Genomic DNA, 22289 nt, shown 5'->3' with positions numbered 1-22289 from the left:
CAAAGAAATATTGAACTTTGAATTCGAAAATGTATTTAAAATTTTATGTTTCCCTCCTCCATTACAACAAGGCTTTTAATATTTTTTTATACGTTGATAAAATCTAATAATTCATACAATTTTACTAATATTACATCCCAAGCATAAAGTTTGTCATGTAATATGAAACAATTGATAGATATAATACAATTTATATACATTTGTTGAATAAAAAAATCATGGTTTATGAATTTCAATGGATGTCTTATTACAATTTATTCGTTTTACAAAAATTGCATTTGCTTCCTGAATTATATAAACAAAATATTATCGTTTATATACCATTATATTATCACCATTATTATCTTACCGTACAAAAAATGAACCTTATTGTAAATTTGTAATCATACTCTAAGTCCATGTCTATTGAATAAAACATCTATGTATGATATATCAATGTTATATTATTTAATATCGTATTGGTGAAACATTATAGGTTCATATTCTTAATATTTCCATTTTGAAAACTTAATTCATATTTCATTGTATTTATATATTTATGTTAAAATATGTATGGTTAATATAATGACCCAGTCGGCAGTCACCAAAGCTGAATTGTTTATTCATAATCAATAATAATAATAAAAAAAAAAAAAATAAGTCATACCTTATCTTCAAACTTATTATGAATATAAAACTTTATTATAATTTTTCATTTTGACTTTTTCCGGGAATACGTCGTATATTATAGTCAGGGGTTCACTCCCTTTATTGTGTAAAAATGTACATATTTGCATATAATATTGATGATTACCTGTATTATTATAGTTCACATACTTTAATAAAATTAAAAAGTTTTCAAAAAGTTATAATTTTTCTTTAAGACAACTTTAGATATTTTTTATTAGAATATAGATATGACTTTATGATTCTCAACCCTGTCAAATGGATCAAAATTCGTTGTCGATACATTTTTGTTTCGGATGCTTCAATCTATGAAAAGTTTGAAATGTTCTCACTGTCATGTATCCTAAGGAACTTACAAATAGCCTGCAGTTATGCTAATACATATTGCATAGTCTTTTTGTGGTTTATTTGAAACTATTATTTATGGTAAAATATTTTATTTTTGTTAAATTAAACACAAAATTGCAAAATTGTTTCAGGTGGTTTGGATCTATGTAGGTAAGTAAAGAATGATATTCACTAACAAAAACTTCAAACACCGGGTGAACAGTATTATTGTTACTACTTGTTAGTACGCCACTTGTGGAATGTGAATAGAACATCTTAAAAGTTTTCTTTTTTTATAATAGGTATATAACATTTCTTTCAAAATATTTTGTTTCTGCTGACAAACTGTTTTTAATAGAATCTTGAAAAGGATTTTATTTTATACTTACAAGTAGCGTCTATAAATCAAAGCGTCAGAGACAATAATAGAGAAGAAATAACTCATCAACTGCTTTTATTTTTAGTGATTTTGTGTTCAGAGAACTCGAAAAACTCAAAGTCATCTTTTATAAATAATATTAATGTGTTTCATTTAAGGCAAGAAATATTAATTTACTATTCTGGCTATTTTACTTGGATACAGGTTCACTATTAAAAATCAATACAGGTTAATAAATACGAGGTAAGTTAGGTGTATCTCTTGGTATTTTTTTACTATAGGTACGTATAGATAATATTATATAAAAATGAATAAAATATTTTTGTTGATATTATGCTTATAATATAATATAATATATATTTTTTTTAATTTACTCCCGTCCCCCATTGAAAAATATGTGACGCCACTGAAAGGGTTTTATACAAATATCGTCATGGAGGATACCCTAAGATCTTGTAGTAGCCACCATAGTTCACAACATGCTATTTTACGTATTTATTATATTTTTATTTATAATCAGTTCCCAACTCACAAGAGTATTATATCTAGTATCTACGAATAATTTAAATTCATCTAGACAAAAGTGTGTTTGCTAAATTTCTTTAACTGAGGTAAAAGTGAATGTTTATGAAAAATAGTTAATGAACACAGGAATTCAGAATACTTGAGAGTCGCAGTAAAAAAAAAAAAAAATCCAACTTAAAAACATGTTTTTTTTTGTCCAGTAGTATTTTGTCCAGTAGTATTCAGACCTCGTTGGCTGTAGAAACATGGTTTTGGTATAATAATAAATACGAGAAGTTGTACTAAAAATTATTGGAACAGGTTTTTGAAATTTATTTTCAATTTCAAATTATTATTTGCATTTAAAGTTTGTAACAAATTTTCATTTTTTTAAAAAAATCATAAAACATTGGCAAATTTAGATATCAAAAATCTATTTAAATAATTTTTAGTACAAGTTCTCGTATTTATTTTAATACCAAACCGATGCTCCTCCGATCAACGAGGCCTGAGTACTATCGGACAAAAACAATAATGTTTTCGGATTAATAACCCACGCGGTGGCTACGAGTTAGCACTTACATCAAGGAATAACCGTCATCTAAATTTGTATTTCAAATATAATGGAAAATATGATGTTGCAAAGTTAAAATTAAGGTCTCAGGTATACGGAGTCAGATCACTGACCCAACCACTAGGTACATAACATGCATTTTAAAACGTAAACGTATTTGTCGCGTGTGAATACAGCCACTGATGTTTTTCACGCCATCGCCTCAGAGTGTATATAACCATATTATTATAACCACATCAATAGGAGAGTTGAATGAGAATGAAAAATATTAATAATATCAATAATAACTCACGTTTATATATCGACCTGGATCGTCTTCCACCAGTTGGCGGGCAATGTCCTTACACGATTTTCTTGAAGGTATTGGAACTTTTCCGTCATCCTCCCAATATCGGCTAGGCGAGTGCGCGTATAACGCCGACGGTGTAGCATGAGTAATCCGAGTATTGGTCACTAGTCCAGTGGATTTACCTGAAACGAAAAATAAATACAAATACACCGACCGAAATTTAAACACGTCATATTATTATTATAATATTCTCGTGGACTCATGACGTATTATGTAATATGTATATGTTATTACTTATCATACAGTGTGCTCTAAATATATACTCTAAATATATAAACAATCGACAATGTTTAAAAAAAGTTTTAATGCTTTAAACAAGTTAATTGATATAGTACACATGTATTCACATGTGCCCTCATGTGACTACCTTGATAAATGCATACACACCCCTCCAAACAAAAACCTAAATACGCCACTGCAGGCTTACTTATGGTTGAAGCTACTTATCGGTGATCTTCTGGGGATACACGGAGATGAACATATTTACTATGCGGACAACCCACGTACAATCGAACTAGTGAAAAAAACACGGAATACCACAAGTGAACAAAACATTTCGATGATCATTACATTCGTGAGAATTTCAATGAAGGGATGTTTTCACTAGAATGCATAACCGAAAATAAGCAGTTATCTGACATCCTGATCGAGCCAACAGCACGGACTAGGTACCAGGTACCCTTAGGGAAATGTTAGGGATGAGATAAATATATTATGTAAGCTCAAACTATGTAAAATATTATTATCAAAAACATTTACACTTCTTGAAATAATGAGTGTTCAGTGATAAAAGGAGCACGCTGTATGTGTCATTTCTATGGGTATATTGTTCAAGGTCAAGTGTTGAAATAGTGTATACAATACACCCGGTATATTCAGTATATAAATATATTGGTTTTTACATACACTGTAATTTAAGTATAAAGATATACATTAGTATAGTTATCAATTTATTCTTAGTTGACACATTTCAATTACGGGTGTGACAGAACGAAGTCTGGACACAGATATATTAACCGAGTACGTTTTCACGCAGTCAGTCGAGTTACGTGACCCGTTCGTACACACATTTTTACTGTTTATTAGATTCGATACATTTTATTATTACGACGTCTATAATTGTATTCTAACCGGCTAACCTATTCCACTCGACAATAAATTTCTCGGAACAACGTATTCTAAGGTAAGGTCAGGCGGAGCAAGAGCCTAGCGGGGTGAGTGTCTAACAAAACAATAAAACATTTTTGGTATTTTTGTGTTTTCTACTAGAAGTCTGTTCCCCCAAACCGGTGTGAAATAAAAAACAGACCTAACACATATTTTATATAATATAGTCCGTTATTAATTATTATTATTATTATTATTATTATAGTACCTATTATATTAACCAGGAACATGTCATTTTGCACCGGTTGGGACAAACAAATCTCTTGCCAGTGCACTATAATTTCCATGGCAACCAAAAAATAATTACAATTTATATTTTACAATTTTTAATTTTCAGGTGTTACTAAAAACCATCCGGCCAACCAACTGTGGAGCAGGAGTAAGCCCCAAATGCCCACCTAAGTTTAAAGAAAATTTGATTAAAATAGAACACGTTGTACTTATACTAATATTCAATGTATAAAAAGAGAAATATTATAGATTCATTTTTACTATTGATCAGTGGAGACATGAATGTATAAACTAATACGAATAACAAACATAAATAGGTAAGCAGTGAGACATGTAACTAGAAATCCTATTTTTTTTATTACAATATTATAATGCAGGGGTCTCCAACCTTTTTTTACGGTGGACCAAAATTGAGATACGCTTTGGTATCGTGGGCCAACATTTTTAGAGGAATAGATCGGTTAAGTAATTGAAGAATCGATAAGATTTGTTTATATACTTTTCTTATTTCATAACGAGTTTTATATTATAAGTAAAGTTCGGATTTGAAGGCAAAAGCCTTTTTTTTTAATAATAATAGAGAAATAATTTTTACATAAAAATGCGTGTCATTTAATATGTAAAATGATAAACGTATTTTTTTTTTGCCTTTTTTACTAATAAATGCCTTTTTGACTTTTTCACTTATAAATGCTTTTATTGTGTTTAATTTTCAATTGATTTAATAGTTTTATACACGACAATAAACGGTACAAATCGATAAGGTTTTCTGAAGACTGTTAATTATTAGCAAATATTATTAATATTTGCGGCTGTTAATTATTTTTAATGGGTTTTATTAACGGCAATATTTACCAAAATCACTAAATCGAGTACCTATTTGGTACAGCCAGTTAATTTAACATATTATTTTATAAAAGTACCCATGCTACCTACCTATAGATTAAATATGTTCATAATGCCTATATACTACTATAGATTCAAAATTGATCGTCAGTCCGCCCCGATTACATTTTCTATGTACAAAAATAGTTTAAGTCCAAACCGTCAATGTTTTACTGAAGACAGTTTATCTAAGTAGGTACATGATAGTGATTTTTTATTAATACACACTAGTTAAATATACGAACTATTTAATTTTTTAGTAAATTTTTTTATATAAATTAAATGCTTTTTCTGCCTTTTTTTGATATTTTGAATGCTTTTTTTTACTGATTACATTGCATTTAAATCCCAACCCTAATTATAAGTTAGTGTTAGTACTTAATATATAGGTATAAATGACTATTATAAGCTGTTACGAATAACACTAGAGAAAAAAAAATTAATTCATTTTATTTAATTAATTCAATAAATTAAAAACAATAAAAACTAAATGAAAATAATATAATAAATATATTATTTTCAAAAAATTAATACGCTTGGCAGGCAAATAAAAACCCATGACGGCCCGTACGTTGGAGACCCCTGTAATAATGTATTACTATTTACTGTTATCAATTTATCCTTTGTACGAGTAGTTGGTAAATTATTATATAGGAACTTGTGAAAATGTATTTAAAATGTAAAAAGAATACAAAATACAAAATACTGACTCAATATTAGAATTTGAATACATGTCAGTGTTTTCAATTTATTTATGGCGGTCTACAGAAAACGTTTTACAAAAATAGGCGCAAATGCACACCTTATACCCCCTCCCACAACCAACTGTCAGATTTTTGATAAAGGGTATTATTTAATTGTAATGGTTTATGTTGACAGAGTTCAAAAACAATAAGGAGGATATTATAGGTGATTCAATATGGAATCAAGACAAACAATTAATGATTGTGTGATAAAATCCGAGTGAGCAAATACATTATAATATTAGTGTAGCATTAAAAGATGTAGTTTTAATCTATATTTTGAAAGAATTTTATTTTATAAGACTAGGGGTTTTAATAATTTATGTATTATTACATTTTTACATTGTATGTAAATTATACATAAGTTATATTCAACAACCTACCTATTAATAAAACACAAATTTTTTTTAGGTATAATGATATATTACAAAGTGCTAAGGTGTGTTCAATCCCACTTACTAGATGTAATGATCAAGTATTTAATCCAATCATCAAACAGGAAATTATTGATGATATAGTATTTAATGGATTTATTGAACGGGATGTTATTGACGAAACAGACCATAACAATGATTGTCAATTATTACAAACTGGGTAAAATTTTTTTTCATAAAAGTATAATAATATTGACAAATTTAAGTAAAGTTTAAACTTATTTTCTTAATTTATTTTATTTAATTTACAAGTTAAAATTTGTTTTATAAAAAGAAAATTAGTTGGCAGGCATAAGCATAAATTATAGGATGGGAGGCTTGGAGGCAAAGGGTTGTATTTTTGAGAAAATCAAGTGTTCGAAAATTAATGTTTGAATAAAATAATGTATTGTTAAAAAAAATAAACATATTTATGTGAAATATTTAATTTGATTAAATTTACAAATATAATTCTATCGATTTATATATATTCAAGTTAAAAGCTTAAATTGTATGCGATGTCTCTTAAAAAATAAAATATATTTTTTTAGTTTTTTTTTATGTAAATATCATTATAATTTTATTAGGTTCCTTATATACCATCTTGATACGATGGCAGTTGAAAAATATATTAAAAATACTAAGTCAAATTTTTTTTAACATATTTAACAAAATACGTAAAAATTATAAAATTCATAAATTTATAAAAAAATGTCTTTATAAATCTAAAATTTGAAAATTTGATACGAGATTTCTCATTTGTTCTTCTAGCATTAACATAAAAAAAATCTCTACCGTAACGTCAAATTAAATTTTTATGAGCGTTTGAAGTTCATATTTTTACAAAATTGGATTCTTCACTGGATTTCTCGTGTTTACTTATTTTGCTGTAATTCAAAAACGAATAACCGTAGATACTTTAAACCGTATGTTTTTTTTATATATTTCTAAACTTGATAAAATTTTCAAAATATTTTGTGCTGTTTATGGACATTGTCAATTTTAATTTAATTTTTTTTGTCCCTATAAATATAATGTCAATATAATTTTATTTGTTGGGTCAAAAAAGTGAAAGTTAATACAAGGCACTGGATATATTGTTACAATAGCAGTTCAAAAATATTCATATTCTTTTTATAAGCATTTAAAGTTCTAATTTTGACAAAATGTATCGAATTGAAAAATGATTTTATAAGTAGTTAAAAATGTATACAATTTTCAAATTTTATATCTAAGGATTTAAAATGTAAAAAGATAATCATAAATAGTTCATGCTGTAACCAAAAAATCTAAAAAGTATATAAATACGGTTATGTTACAGATATTTTAAATTCTAATTTAGACGAAATTAAACCAAGAATGACGATTTTAGTTATTTTGTAATAATTCAAAAATATTATTTGTAGATAAACTTTTAGAGTGTATTATTATATATTATACGCACAATGACATTTTAAAATGTAATTTTTTTGTCAAAAATAAATTTAACTTACTGTAGTAGATACTATAAAGCCTGACATTAAAATTCATTAATTTAAATAACAGTAATAATATCATACATTTTAGCTACCCACTTAGTAATATTATAGGCTGACAGACGGTCTTCGCACAGAATAGTTTTTCATATGCAATTATTTTATATAATTTAATTCAAATGTAACACCACCCTTGCAGTGTCTCACTTGTAACCTACTGTACAGCAAAGCGACATTCATTTACCCACTTTTTAAATGTTTAACCAATACTTTTTATTATTTTTAGTGTTGTTTTTGAGAATCCTTAATTTTTTTTTTGAAATTCTGCTTTGGATAAATTGTTCAATTAAACTTTCGTGCTCATTCTGAATTTTTTGAAAAAGTGTCATGTACTTATATGCAATGAATCAAAATGTAACACCACATTTTTTGACACAGATCCAATAATATAATGTGCATAATATTTTCATCATCCCGTTTACGCAAATTAATTTTACTAAAGATGAATTCATATTTATATTCATATTACTAAAATGTTTTTCTCTTTTATAGTAAATATTAGTTATTTCGATATTTTGGTTTTCTGACAGTCTAACAGTCGGAAATATACATATACGTCTATAATATATTATACAGCATTAACCTTTTCAGTGCCCAGACACATGTTGCAGAAGCCAGAAACCCATAATATTGAGATTACGTTTACAATAGTAAATTAGTACAATAGTAGATTAAAGTCATCGGCTCTATGCCTCTATAATAGTCAATAGCTGATATTAATTTTACAACACATTTTATGGACATTTTGATATTTTGTTATAACGGTCTAACTGTCAGTACAATCAATAGCCATATATTATATTCTTATAAGTTATAAGTTTTCGAAAAAAAATTCATTCAAACATAATATTATGCATTTTCTAACAAATTACGTGACACCGGTCTTAGCCCTCTTAAAAATTCCTGAAGCCCCCCTCCAAAGTATTTCCTAACTTAACCTAGTTAATAAATTATGTTACTACTTGTTAAATGATAAAATATCTCTTTATTTTTATTTTTTCCTATGTTTTTGAATTTTACTGATAATTTTAAAAACATGCTCCATTAGAAAATTGAATATTTTTTAAAGCTCCAAAAAATTATGACATACAAGAAAAAAAGCGGGTAAGTGGATGTCGCTCTGGTGTACACTAGGTTACAAGTGGGCGACGTAATGGATGGTGTTTAATTTGAATTTAATGATATGATAGCATTGTATGCGAAAATGGAATTCGATCGGAGACGGTTTGTCAACCTTAGATATTTTATATTATATTTATATTGTTCTTATTAATACGATAGCCGATTAAGTTGAATTATTATTATTTGTTTATTATCATATTTGTACATAATAATTTACTTTAGAAGTTTCAAGAATCCACGAATAATATTTTTGAAATAGATCATAAAACTAAAATTGTTTTTTTTTGTTTAAATATCTAATTTCGTCCAAATTTGAACATAAATCAACTTTAATATTAAAAAATATCCGTGTTTTTATGTTTTTTTTAGATTTTTTGGTTACAGAATTAACTACTTACGTGGAACCTTATTTTAAATTTTCAATCCTTAGCTATAAAAGTTGAATATTTTATAAATGTTTAACTAAATATCATTTTTAATTTTAAATTTGATAAATTTGATAAATTTTGTCAACATTGTAACTTTAAAAGCTTATATAAAAAAATTGTGCCTATGTATTTTTAATATTTTTTAACTTCTATTATAAGAATATATCAGGATCCTTGTATTTAATGTTTATGCTTTTTTAAACGAAAAAATAAAATGTATTGACATTTATGGAGGAAAAAACTAAAAAAATTTTGAACGATATCCAGGTATAAACAAATTGTGCCCCAACTACTAGGTTTTTCTTTTTCTGATCTATTCGAAATCATTATATTCTGAGAGGGTGGGATCAATCATAGGTTCTAACTCAGGATTGTACAATGTACATTTATTCGGAAAGAATTTCAAATACTTCAAACGAATCTTTATTCAAAAGTAGGTTCTTACCATATTATTCTGATCGTTTGATAATATTCGATATTTTATCAAAATTATTTCGTTCACGGTACCAATATTGTATAAATACGATTGTTCTTTCAACCACAATAGTCTTTGAACCCAGATATTTTGCATTGTTTATAATTTGGCATGACGCGTGTGATGGTATTCGATAATATTTTACTATTCTGTTATAGTGTTATGTTATACAGTCGACACTATAATGGTTTATTTATTTAGGACTCAGAAACCTTACGCTTTTCGTCGCTGCTTGATCCAAAAAGTTTCTTTGTAACTCTTTCAATTCAAAAATTGTTTTCCACGCTAAATTTAGAATACCGCAATAAATTAATTTTAAAAGTTAACAACATGGACAATAGAATTCACTTTTAGATACGTTTAGTTATTATATTAAACTAAACCGTATTAGGTGACGAATTAAAACTAAACGAGATGAGTGATATAATATTATGATTCTCATTTATTAAAAATTTATTTTCACCACTTTTTTATGAGTGTTGCATGATACTTGTATGAAAATAATTCCAATGTTAATTTTATTCAAATTTAATTTTTGATTAAAAAGAGTACAGCAAATTTAGTTTCAACTTTTCAATCTTTGGTTGGTTAATAGTTCTAAAACACTTTTTGTACAAATGTGACATTAAATAAAAGCGCTTCCTATAAAATCGTACGAGGATCAAGGTTATTTGAGTAAACCCAAGTTTTTAATATGTTCTATGATCATCCATGTTTCCACTGTTTCAATACATTTAAATTTAAAACGATGTTATTTTTATTTTTTGAATTTTACAGAATTATTATTCCGTATTCGGTTTGAATACAAAATGGTTAAGAATGTATCGACATTTTTGAAAATTATTTGGTGTATACAAGCTGGATATGATTTTTCAATGTTTCCTTCATAAAAGAAACAATACATTATATCTGTCTACAGTTCTACAGTGATCGGGAAGGGGAGAAACGTGTTATGTTAGGTCAAACTCATTCGTTGTTTTTGTTGAATCGTTTTACGGAAATAATTTAGATTGAAAAATAATACTGCGTCAAATGAAGGTTAAAGGAAGTTAAATGAAAAACCATAGTCAAGAGAAATAAATATATCACACTATTCAATATAATATATATAGTATGAAAACCTAAAAAGTTTTTGTATCATTTTGATACCAGGAATTATATAATATAAATAGTATTTTATAATACTTGAAACAGTATAAATTAATTTACGAAATAGGTATCGTTAGATATTATTGGCCTTCCTATTAAAGTCTACTTAAATTATATTTTCATAATCGTCACATATTTTTAGAATTAATTTTGTGCGGTCTTTGTATTTTCTGTTGACTCCTAGTATTCGTTGTAAACCCATGGCTGTTTATTTTTGAATTAATATACACATTTCCATATGGATGGATGTGACGAGTTCTAAATGGATACAAAGACATTATGCCCTCATTTAACAGAATTGTTGGTTAAGACGGTTTAGGGGATATATATTTTTTCTTCAAATAGGTATACAAAAAAAAATAATTTTGTTACTAGAAATATTACTGGTCCTCTTCGATTTATTCAATCTTCTAAATAATTTTTCAATGGTGTTAAAATGTCTTTTAGTCTGTGAATTAATTGCTGAGTCCAATAGTTTGTTAAATTAGTTTTATTTAGTCGTCTTTAGGTACAAGACTAAGTGCAGCTCTAATTTGCACATCGGACTTGCAAAACGGATTCTGAGACTTCAAGATACACTTATTGAATCCTTAATTTTGGACGGATCTCCGAATTCTCAATGATATATGAAAAAGATCCTCGAAAATTAATATGATACCTACTAGAAATCATTTAAAGTAATTAACAACATTTGAAAATTCAACCATAATAATTTTTGGGTTTAATGATTCGTTTGAATAGTTTTCTGCATTCGAAAAATTAACATATGTATTTTTGGTTTTATTCTATGGCAAATGTTGGGAAAACATTACTAAATTGAATTGCACACACAGTGTAGAATTTGTAAAATAAATTTCGTGGCGTAGAAAGAGGCCTTAATAGAATAGAAAACACTTATTACCCCGTTTTGTATCAGATCATTTGATATCAATTATTCATTCTGACGATAAATTCACAAGTAACAAATATTGCAGCCGCGATAAATGTGAATTGAGATCTATATAGAAAACATAAAGCTGTCTTATCAGTTTTCATGGTAACAATTGTCGTATCGTATTATAAACATAAACATTATTAATATTAAAACTATTAACTAGGTTAACCAAACATGTATGAAATTTGTAACAGTGTTTAGTATTAAGTCTTAGTCGGTAAGTTTTAGCAGATGCAGCAACATTGTAACTAAGTTAAGCGGTAATATATAAGTGATAGGACTAGACAAATGTGGGCCATTCAGGGAAGATCAGCCGCGGCGTATACGACAATATAACATAATATACGTATATTTAAAATGTTTTAATAGAACTGTATTATCTTAAATGTGTGGGTATATTTTTGAACTATTATAAAAATGTATATAATTTTTTCAATATGATGCAAAACATGAAGTACATAAGTACATATTTTATCGTGCTATAACTTCGTTTATAGGATTTTTGCTATTTTATTATTTTGATATCTTTTCAAAGAAAAAAAATATTAGTAACTATGTTGATAAACATAAAATATATTTTGGGAAACATTATTTTATCAGTGCTTAAAAGTTATAACACAGCATTAGGGTGAGATATTATTGAGAACACTTTTATAACATAAAATAAAAATAGATAATTATAATAAATGCAAAACAACACTGGGTTTATAAGCTAGTATGTACTTAGAGTTATAAAATTACTTTCAATATAATTATTATTTTTTTTATATATATATATATATATATAAATACAATTTTATACAATATAACAAAAATTCAATATTTTATTAGATTAGATTTTGTGTGGAAACTTAGGAGATCCATAAAATGTATATTATTTTATTTGATATTTTGATTAAAATAAAATATTACATTAAAAATAAATAATAAAAAGATAATAATTAATTGTGAATTCCTTAGCAAATAATTTGAATAATCCCACTTGAAAACAAAATATCACTACAATTTTTGAAATTAATATTATATAACCTAACCTAGCAACATGCTGTTGCTTAATTAAAAACAAACTAAGGATAAGAAAATTATTCGGCCTCATATTCTGCTTTTTTTTAAAAAAAAAAAAACAAATTCATCTTTAATCACAGTCGTAAATAATTTAAAACTCATTTAATCGTCATACAATTTTTAGCAGCTGCTGTTTAACTAAAAAAATAAAAAATGATTTCCAATTAGTACCATAAGAGTTTATTAAAACCAACTATTCCATACAAGTTTTTCAGTTTGACTAAAACTTTTCAATTGTATAAACAAAATTTTCATTTTAATATTATATTTTAATAATTTGTTGCTCTAACTTGATAGGTTATGTTATGGAATATTTTATTGTTGAAACTTCAGTCAATATCAATAATACAATTTATACCTATACTTACTAGTATATTTTAACTACTATATTGTATTGAAATAAAGAAACATAATAGCCTAACACAGTCACTACCAAACAATCCAATCAATCAATTACTCACAATCATAATATACTGACTAATTACACTTTTTTTTACAGACCATGAGTCTTTTGACCGCACAGATTATATAGGTGCATTCCACACTCCATTGACTATATTGATCAAAATAATAAACCATAAAAGGCCCATCAAGTGCATAAATGGCTACCTTTTTTTTAGTAAATTATTGTCTGTTATAGTAATATAAAATACAGTACCAATCAACACTTCTATTTTGATCAGTTTTATTTTATTTACCATTACAAAATATTCAAATCATACAGTGATTCGTGGAAGTTTATTAAACAAACCTACAATAAGGACAAGAATACTTCTCACCCGTCCTTGTTAGTATGCATATAGTGACTTGAACAATTTTCTATAATTTGATATTCAATAATGTTTCTAAGTGTATTAAAATACTTAGTGTGACCCAGTAGGTAGTCTGTGTGCCCGGTAACCTGACGTTTACAATATACGAATCAACAGTGGCGGATCCAGGGCTTAATTTTGGGAGGGGCATGGGGGGGGGGGCAAAAGTACAAAAATTTCCAAAATTAGTTTCAAAATTGGCTAAACACAGTGTAAAACAAAGGAAAACTACGGTGATAGGGGGGGGGGGGCAAATGTCTTATTTTCCCTCCCCTGGATCCACCACTGTGAATCACGATCAGTCGTTGTCCACAGAAGTGGGCCAATATAGAAGATAAGTTCATTTTTAATATTACCATCAGATATCAATATTAAACGTCTCGGATATTCAAACTGCAGGTGTATATTTTTACGTAATTAATTATTATACTCGTACACAAACCCACTTAACTATAGAATTTTACAATACTATTATACTGCATTTAAAAAAAAAACACAAGTTGTTTTCATACATGAAAAATTTAACAGATTTCCAAATTGTTATATGTGACCAGGAGTTGGGTGTCTAAAACTATACTTATGGCCTGCTCCATAATGTTCTATTAAATTAAAAAAAAAAAACCGTTTGAATCCGTCGGATATTGTTTCGGAGCATATCCAAGTCAAAAAAAAACTGAACTTGAATTTATATAGAATATAGATTTTTCTTTTTCTCTAAACACTCTATCTAGTATAAAAAGAGTAAAGAAATATTGAAGTACCCACCTATACAAAAAGTACTTTTAAAGATCGGAGATAGTGTCTGAATGATATTATTTCGAAGAAATAATTTTTCAATTTCTCTCTAAGCATGATGATCAACTACCTACCGAAAGACAAAAATAGAATGTTGATAGAATATCAGCAAGGTTAACCAAACACCTTCCACAATTCGTTTTATTTTATAATGTGATTTTAAATTAATGTGATTTAATGTGAATTATAGTTGCTTTTCAGATTGATATCAGAATAGTACACCATGACAATACCGAATCGTGATTGGGAAGACAAAAAAAAAATCCTCACACCTGTTCTTATAATATCTCGTCCGGCTTCTTGAACTGAAATTAATGAAAACTATATAAATAAAAATGACATACATAATATAAAGCAAAATAGGAAAGTTCACTCTTCGAAGCTCGTTCTAAACGTATTTTAACAAAACACGAATTATAATTGCATGTACAATTTAATATGTACAGCGACTATGGACAATAAATACATATTATCTATATTCTATTAATATCAACAATCGTAACTATATACTGGTAACTTACTAATGGACGGGCGGACACAACAGAGGTATACGTGGTGTTCTAAACAAACTTCTAGAAACCTAAAATACATCTTATAGGTAATAATAATATACATATTCATATATTCAATTATTATAACGTATTTAATATTATTTTAACATCGAGAAAAGTACAGGCGAATGGACCTGAAGAGAATCATCTATGTCATGACACGAACGTAGATATGACTATCAGAGTCGTTGGTAGCGAAATATGGAAACTTAACGGTAAACCAAATTATTGTAAACATCATTCAAGAGCGAGTTATTATAAAACATGCGTATTGTCATTAAAACGGAATTATGCGGCCTACGAACAACTTCAAACCGACACGTATCTTAAGCTCGTGTCTAAGTCTTTTGTAAACATCATAATAAAATATTATATACCTGACTACTATATTTGCTACAGCCTATATAACATAATATAATTAGCTTGCCGACATTATTCAACCTCAGTAAATTAAAACCGTCATACTTATGTAGAAATCAGTATGGACTACTAAAAGATAGCACACAGCCCGCATTAAAAGAAGTAAAAAACGCAAAACCAAGAGTTGTTTGTACAATAGCTGAAATATTCCCGTTGAAAACGTTTTAACCAACATTTCCTATTCAAATATTTAAATGCCAAATGTTCTTGTCGTCGTAACAAAAATACCCTAGCTGAAATTACATAAAAACCACATGGTCACCAGAGTCCATTAACTTTAAAGTTAATTCACATTCACATTATTATATTATATTATATACACAGACCTTCTTAAACGAAGTCGAAATTGATATCTTTTCGTTAAATATATAAAAAAAAACACTAGATATTCTATTACTGTGTGTCAGACGTCCATCTCTTTTCGGATATTCCAAAACAATTCCAATTCTAAATAATGTCGAGACAACCCAACTTTAGGTACTAACTGTAGAGGTAAATTTATATTATTATTATTATTCGTTTGTAGCTAGGACGGTGAATCGATAATCGATAATAAAATAATCTTTGTTTCATTGTTATTTAGCAAAGTTAATAAATTCACAATTTATTGGCCATAATCTCGTTTTAACAATATTATCTGGCTCAGAGGTACTCATGGTGGTACTCGTATTATTACACATGGTTAAATCCATATGGTAACCTCTTATATATATATTACAATCTGATTACCTATCGTATTTTTCTTTCTATCCCACAACGACCTACAATCACAGAGACCAGATAACCAGCCTATATTGCGGTTATTATGACATTTTCGTGTTGTAATATATTTCTAGAGCTACCTATATATACAAACGCTTTCTGGACTGCTATTTCGATTAAATTATTTCACTACTACAACCTATGTCAGTGGTGTACTCAGCTTTTTTGAAAGGGGGGGATTAGTTTTGATTACTCTCAAACCACGTTATATGGTAGTAAGTATACTTTCATTGCTTTATCATATATTTTATATGGAAAAAATAAGCCAAAGTGAGAAGTATGTCGCCCTCACCCCGCACCGTGAGCACGCCCCTGATGTATGTTTATTTTGTATTTAGATACAATAACAATTATAGTTTGGTACTGTGGTGGTTAAATGCGTAAATCAAACTTTTAAATCAGGCCCGTAGCTAAATAAATAATATTCAAGTGAGACTAACCAAATTTTGGTTATAGCAAAAATGCTCCACCTTGCCCTCCGTGACTACGGGCCTATTTTCAATACAGGTATTATTACTTATTATAATATCACAATGCTATTAATTATTATTATTATTTTAAGGATTTTTTTTTTAGTTTTAGTATTTGTACAAAAAATTAAAAATAGGCTGATTTAGAGGAGAAAATTATAATTAGTAAATACTAAAATAGTAAGCAATTTAATTTTATTAATTGTACTCACGTTATACACACTACTCAATAATATAATATTATTAAAAATAATCTCAAATCATAAAAACACACATTAATTAACTGGCATGTGGTACGTGAATGTTCTGTACCTACGTCTTACATATGATTATTGTAATAAATTATTTGAACATTAAATATTAAAAAAAATATAAACAAAATGTATATTAATTATATTATTAATAATATCTGCATTATAGTTGCAGTATCCAAAATATAAGGCTTTTAGATCATTATTTTTTACCTTACCCTACATAATGTGCATGTAACATTATTTTGAAATTACTAATTGGAAAAAAAAATATAATATGATTTGTATTTAAATTTGTTTTTAATTCAATATAGGTACCTACTTATTACATTCCAATTATTACATTTACCAAGTACCAACGGTTTATTTTAATTTTAAATTGCTAAATAATTTAGTAAACATAATATTCAATTGGTAATTATATGAATGTATCCACATAGGTAGGTATCAATTTTTAATTTTAATTGTAAAACATATTATTTTTCTCAATTCAGAAATCATAAATATTTATATTACTAAAATGAGAATTTAGAGTTGCATAGAAATTGTCAATGATATATTTTAAGAATAAGAGTAAAAAAGAATGTTATTAATTTTACAGTAGATCATAGTAATTACTAATTAATATGCAACAATTAATTCAAATAAAAAAAAAAGAATGCAAGTATGATGAAATGTTTAATTGCGTAATAAGATTAATAAATTGTAAGGTTTTAAAAGTGTTTATATACTGTACATGGGTATTTAAATTATAATTCAATAAATTTATAAATAAATTGTTGTTAAATATGTTTCACTACATAAATATATTATTATTTTTACTCTTGGTAGTTTCCTCATAATACCTATACCTACTTCATTCACGTAATAACTATTAACTAAACTATAATTGAAAAAATTAAATACGTAGGTATTTAAGATGCATGATTGATTAATTTCTCTCTGTTTTTTAGTACCTACCTAAATATTATTGTTAATCAATGATTAATATTATTTTATACATAAAAAAAACCACTAATATTATATGGGAATATATTCATTAATTTATGAATGTCATTTAGTAACGATAGATGAATGTATTTAAATGTAAATGTGCGACTTTATGAACCAACAATAATACATTTTTCACGTTCGTTAATAATTTGAAAAAATGTTGTTTAAAATGGAAATTAAGTGTCTTGATATTGTTATGATTTAATATCCAATTGATTTTTATCTTTCAAATACCCACCAACATAACTAATATTTTAATATGTATGAATGAAGAAATAAAAAACTCGTGGTCGATATTGTCGAGACAGTACGATAAAACATTATAACGAACCTTGGTTTCTTATATTGGGGCGTCGCCTGATTGTGGTCCAAAGTAGAGATGTGAGTGCTGTACATTTATCTGCATGTAATTAGACGTTTTTGATTTCATTTGATTAGAGGAGCAACATAACAGTGTTTGGGGTAAAAAAATAACTTACTGGTAAAAAAATGGTTAACATTTACGGTAATTTTTTTTTACCAAAAAATTATTTTTACCTCTGCAAACACTGTTGTGCCTCTCTAATCAAATGCAATCGAAAACGCCAACCCCGAATTGCAAAGAGATACATTTTTTATCACTTGATAATAAATACCAATAAAATAATTATTATACTAATCATATTTTCTATTTCCTCAAGACTGTATAATTATAAGTAATAGGTAAAAGTAAATAAATATAAATGTTCTGACTTTTGAACATAACAAATAAAGGAAATGCTGTGTTAATTGTAATTATTTATAAATTGTATTATGAATACCTAATTAAATATTCATAATATATTTACTGATACAGATCAATAGATACATTTTTAGTTATTTATTGTTATTATTAGAAATAACTACATTTGTCAAGAATACAACAATAGAAGTAAACAATCGTATTACTAATAAAAAAGATTTGTTCTAAGAAATTCTATTTTATCATTTTTACCACTTTATTGGTAAATTTACCGATATATTTTTTTACGCAAGTTCTCTATATCTAGGCAAAGTAACCTTATTAGTTATTACCTATCTCGATTGAGCCTGTAGGTACATACTATAGGTAGAAAATACTATTTTCAGTGGTTTTTAAAACTAAATAAATACCCCGATTGCACCCGATACGTATTAAATATTTTGATATAAATATAAACAAAAATGTGTAGGTACAAATTCAAATTGAAAAGTTAAAAAACAAGGTAATATGTAATTTTGAGTTAGTCAAAATAAAACTTTTTTTTTACTTGACTATATTTTATTGACTCGAATATTAAGTAATTAATAAATTATTAAATTGTTCCATAAAAAAATTATTATTCTATTATGAGGTATTATTGGTACATAACATTTTTGTCGAGTTATAAGTATTTTAATATTATTGTTCTGTTTATATATAATTTCATATTTATTTTATTTCATATATTTTTTTATTGTAAAATTATTTTGACTTTTATGAACTAAACTATTTGCATGTAGGTACCTATACACTATTTGTGATGCATTTTAATGAAAATATATGTTTGTAAAACTTTATTTATATTTTACCAATAATATATAATTATTTTATAAATTAATGTGTGTTTGGACGATATCAGGATACTTATAATTTGGGAAATTCGGCTACCTTAATTTGGCCCGCAATCGGACTTCTCTGTCTTATTGTATTTTCAGTACAAATTTTGATTTTTGAGTAATTACTAAATATAAACCCTTTTGATACAAGACAATACAGTCACGTGTTTGTAAGATCGATTGTTTGTTACCTATGTGTAAAAGTGGCGTAAATTTGTTGTCATCCGACATTAGATATAATTCTATTAAAATATAAATCTTTAACAGCTTTTATGACTTTCATGCTTCAGTGCCTAGTACCCAAATCCATCATGTTGTAGAAAACGACTGTGTTGTTATGTCCACTATTAAGCATAAAAAAGCTCTAAGCTATAGAAAACCGATGGTTAAAATATTATTTAACGGTATGGACAAATTATACAGGGTGTTACTCCTCAATGTATTGATTATTTCTAAGCAGTGGATGTGTCTTACTCCAAAGTTCTTAAAGTAATCAGAACATCATTATGGCACATTAAGTGTTTATTGTGCTTATAATAATAATATTATATCAAACTTAATTGGATTTATAAGTTAAAATAGAGCCGATGTCCATAGTTAATATTTAACAACTGTTTGTTTTGTTATAATATTTTAAATGAGTGTTTTATTTTTCTCTAATTGTATTATTATTATTAGTGATTACAACTTAAATATTATATATAGATGTTAAAAATATCATCGACGAGCCTACCAATTTGTTTAAACCGTGTCCATTGTAAAAAATAAACTATTGAAACAATATGAACTCCACATGGTAAATTAATTATCTTCAGTAGACTACTGTGTAAACTACTTAGCGGGTTATTGAAGCAAATTTAATTAATTCAGTTTTAATATACTGAATAAACTTTGTTGGACAACAAGACGTGGTGATCAATATAACGAAGAAAGTTATATTACGGAAAGATTTACCTAACATAATAGTTTATGCAATTTCAGAGTTCTCGAACTAGCTAGGATTAGAAGTAAATATATGTAATAGCACATCATTATTATGTTGTTTTTATTATATTATGTTATACAATATAACATAATAGTGTATTGTTTTATTATGTTCAAGATCACGAACTACCTATAACAATAAACTTATATAAATCTCCAGAAATTCGTATAAGTCTAAAATAATATAATTGAATTTTTAATTTACCAATACTCTCCACTGAATTAATATAGTTAAGTTAGTATAATATAACTTTATAAGTTGATAAATTATAAAACCCAATATCTATAGGACGAACATTTCTAAACAAAAAAATAACACGTACCTTCCTTTTGAGCCCAGTAGGCCAATGAGTCAACTCTAGACCCAAAACTAGAATAACAGTTTTCAAACTTTCCATTGCCATCCAAGCCAACTGTTTCGAAATTGGCTTTTACACCACACAATAATGCGGTAGCACATGCTGACGATTCACCGATTTGAGCGTTCAAATTGTAAGTCTGAAAAAAAATAATTAAACATCATTATTATACTATGGTAGGTTAAAAAAAAATCCACATAGGCGTAATTCGGAAGGTAAAGGGGAGCAGTTTCCCATTGACATTTGACGGAGAGGATGCAGGGATGATATAATTATGCCTCCCGTTTTAAATTCTAATTTTTTGTATACTACAGTATACAAGTGATATTGCATCTTTTTTTAAACCACAATGCTTGCGTTTGAATATTATTTTTCTGTATGCGTTTTATGTAAATTACTAATTTATTTATTTATTTATACAGTATAGATAGTATCGGTACTAAAAGTTATGCTCATCAACCACCAAACCGCCACAATTCACAAATCAATTGGTCTATATTCTACCTAGACCTTACTGTAGGTATCTGGTGTCATCTCAGCTACCTTTTCCCCGTGCTACTCATTCATTACTCTCATACAGTCATACCTTAACTTTTTCCGGCATTTTAATGAAAGCTGAGGTCTTCTTGACATATTTTACACCGATTACAATTGTCTTTCTATAACAGTTTCATCGCTTCTTCTTATCAGCCCTGATTCCTATGCTGATCGCCATCTGCTGTGTATTAATAAATAATTATCCCCTCTAATATCTTTTCAAATCTCAAAGCGACCATACATTCAGTGAATTCAAATCTTGTGATTTGTCTTCCACATTGCAATTATTTCTAAGTTCCTTTGACTGAACAACTATGTTTTCACTTTACACAGTGTTCACCACGCTGATGCAATTTTTAATGACGCACTTATCCAAGCTATCAATATATAGCTTAATATAAGCTATATAAATACATAGGTTTAAACAAATTTTCTCTTCTCTCGAAATGTTCTGTTTGGTTTCCTTTTTGATGTTCATTTATCATACTACTGGCATAATAATTCTTTAGATCGCATTCTACTTTATTTAAATAATCACATAACCCAATAAATTTAAAACAAATGGAACTAAGTTCTGATAAACTTCGATGATTACTATAGTGTTCACATGTATAGCTTTATTATCGATATATTATTTTAAGCGGTAGAAGGATGTCACTTTATCTTTCACTACATTTTTAAACAAGATAAGTAAAACATATTGTTTATAATATTTTGCTCCTCCCTAAAAAAATACTATTCATGTAAAAATGAAAAAAACAAATGTTGGAACACAAGTTAATTTTCTCCCGATTACACATAAAGATTATACAG

At 27.1% G+C, this 22289-nt stretch overlaps 1 protein-coding gene across 1 annotated transcript in view; it reads right to left on the bottom strand.

Moving 5' to 3' along the window:
* Positions 1-2293: 2293 nt before the first annotated feature.
* The window catches only part of LOC115033550 (alkaline phosphatase, tissue-nonspecific isozyme-like), a 29244-nt gene continuing 9248 nt past the window's right edge, over positions 2294-22289 (bottom strand). The window contains exons 2-3 of the mRNA XM_029486313.1: positions 20904-21099; positions 2294-2921 (exon numbers count right to left, since the gene is read on the bottom strand). Of these exons, the coding sequence (XP_029342173.1) occupies positions 2728-2921; positions 20904-21099 (390 nt within the window). The 3' untranslated portion in view covers positions 2294-2727. The remainder of the gene's footprint in view (positions 2922-20903; positions 21100-22289) is intronic.

The sequence above is a fragment of the Acyrthosiphon pisum genome, chromosome A1 (genome assembly GCF_005508785.2).
Source record: "Acyrthosiphon pisum isolate AL4f chromosome A1, pea_aphid_22Mar2018_4r6ur, whole genome shotgun sequence".
Lineage (NCBI taxonomy): Eukaryota > Metazoa > Arthropoda > Insecta > Hemiptera > Aphididae > Acyrthosiphon > Acyrthosiphon pisum.
This window is presented reverse-complemented; position numbering and strand designations above follow the sequence as displayed.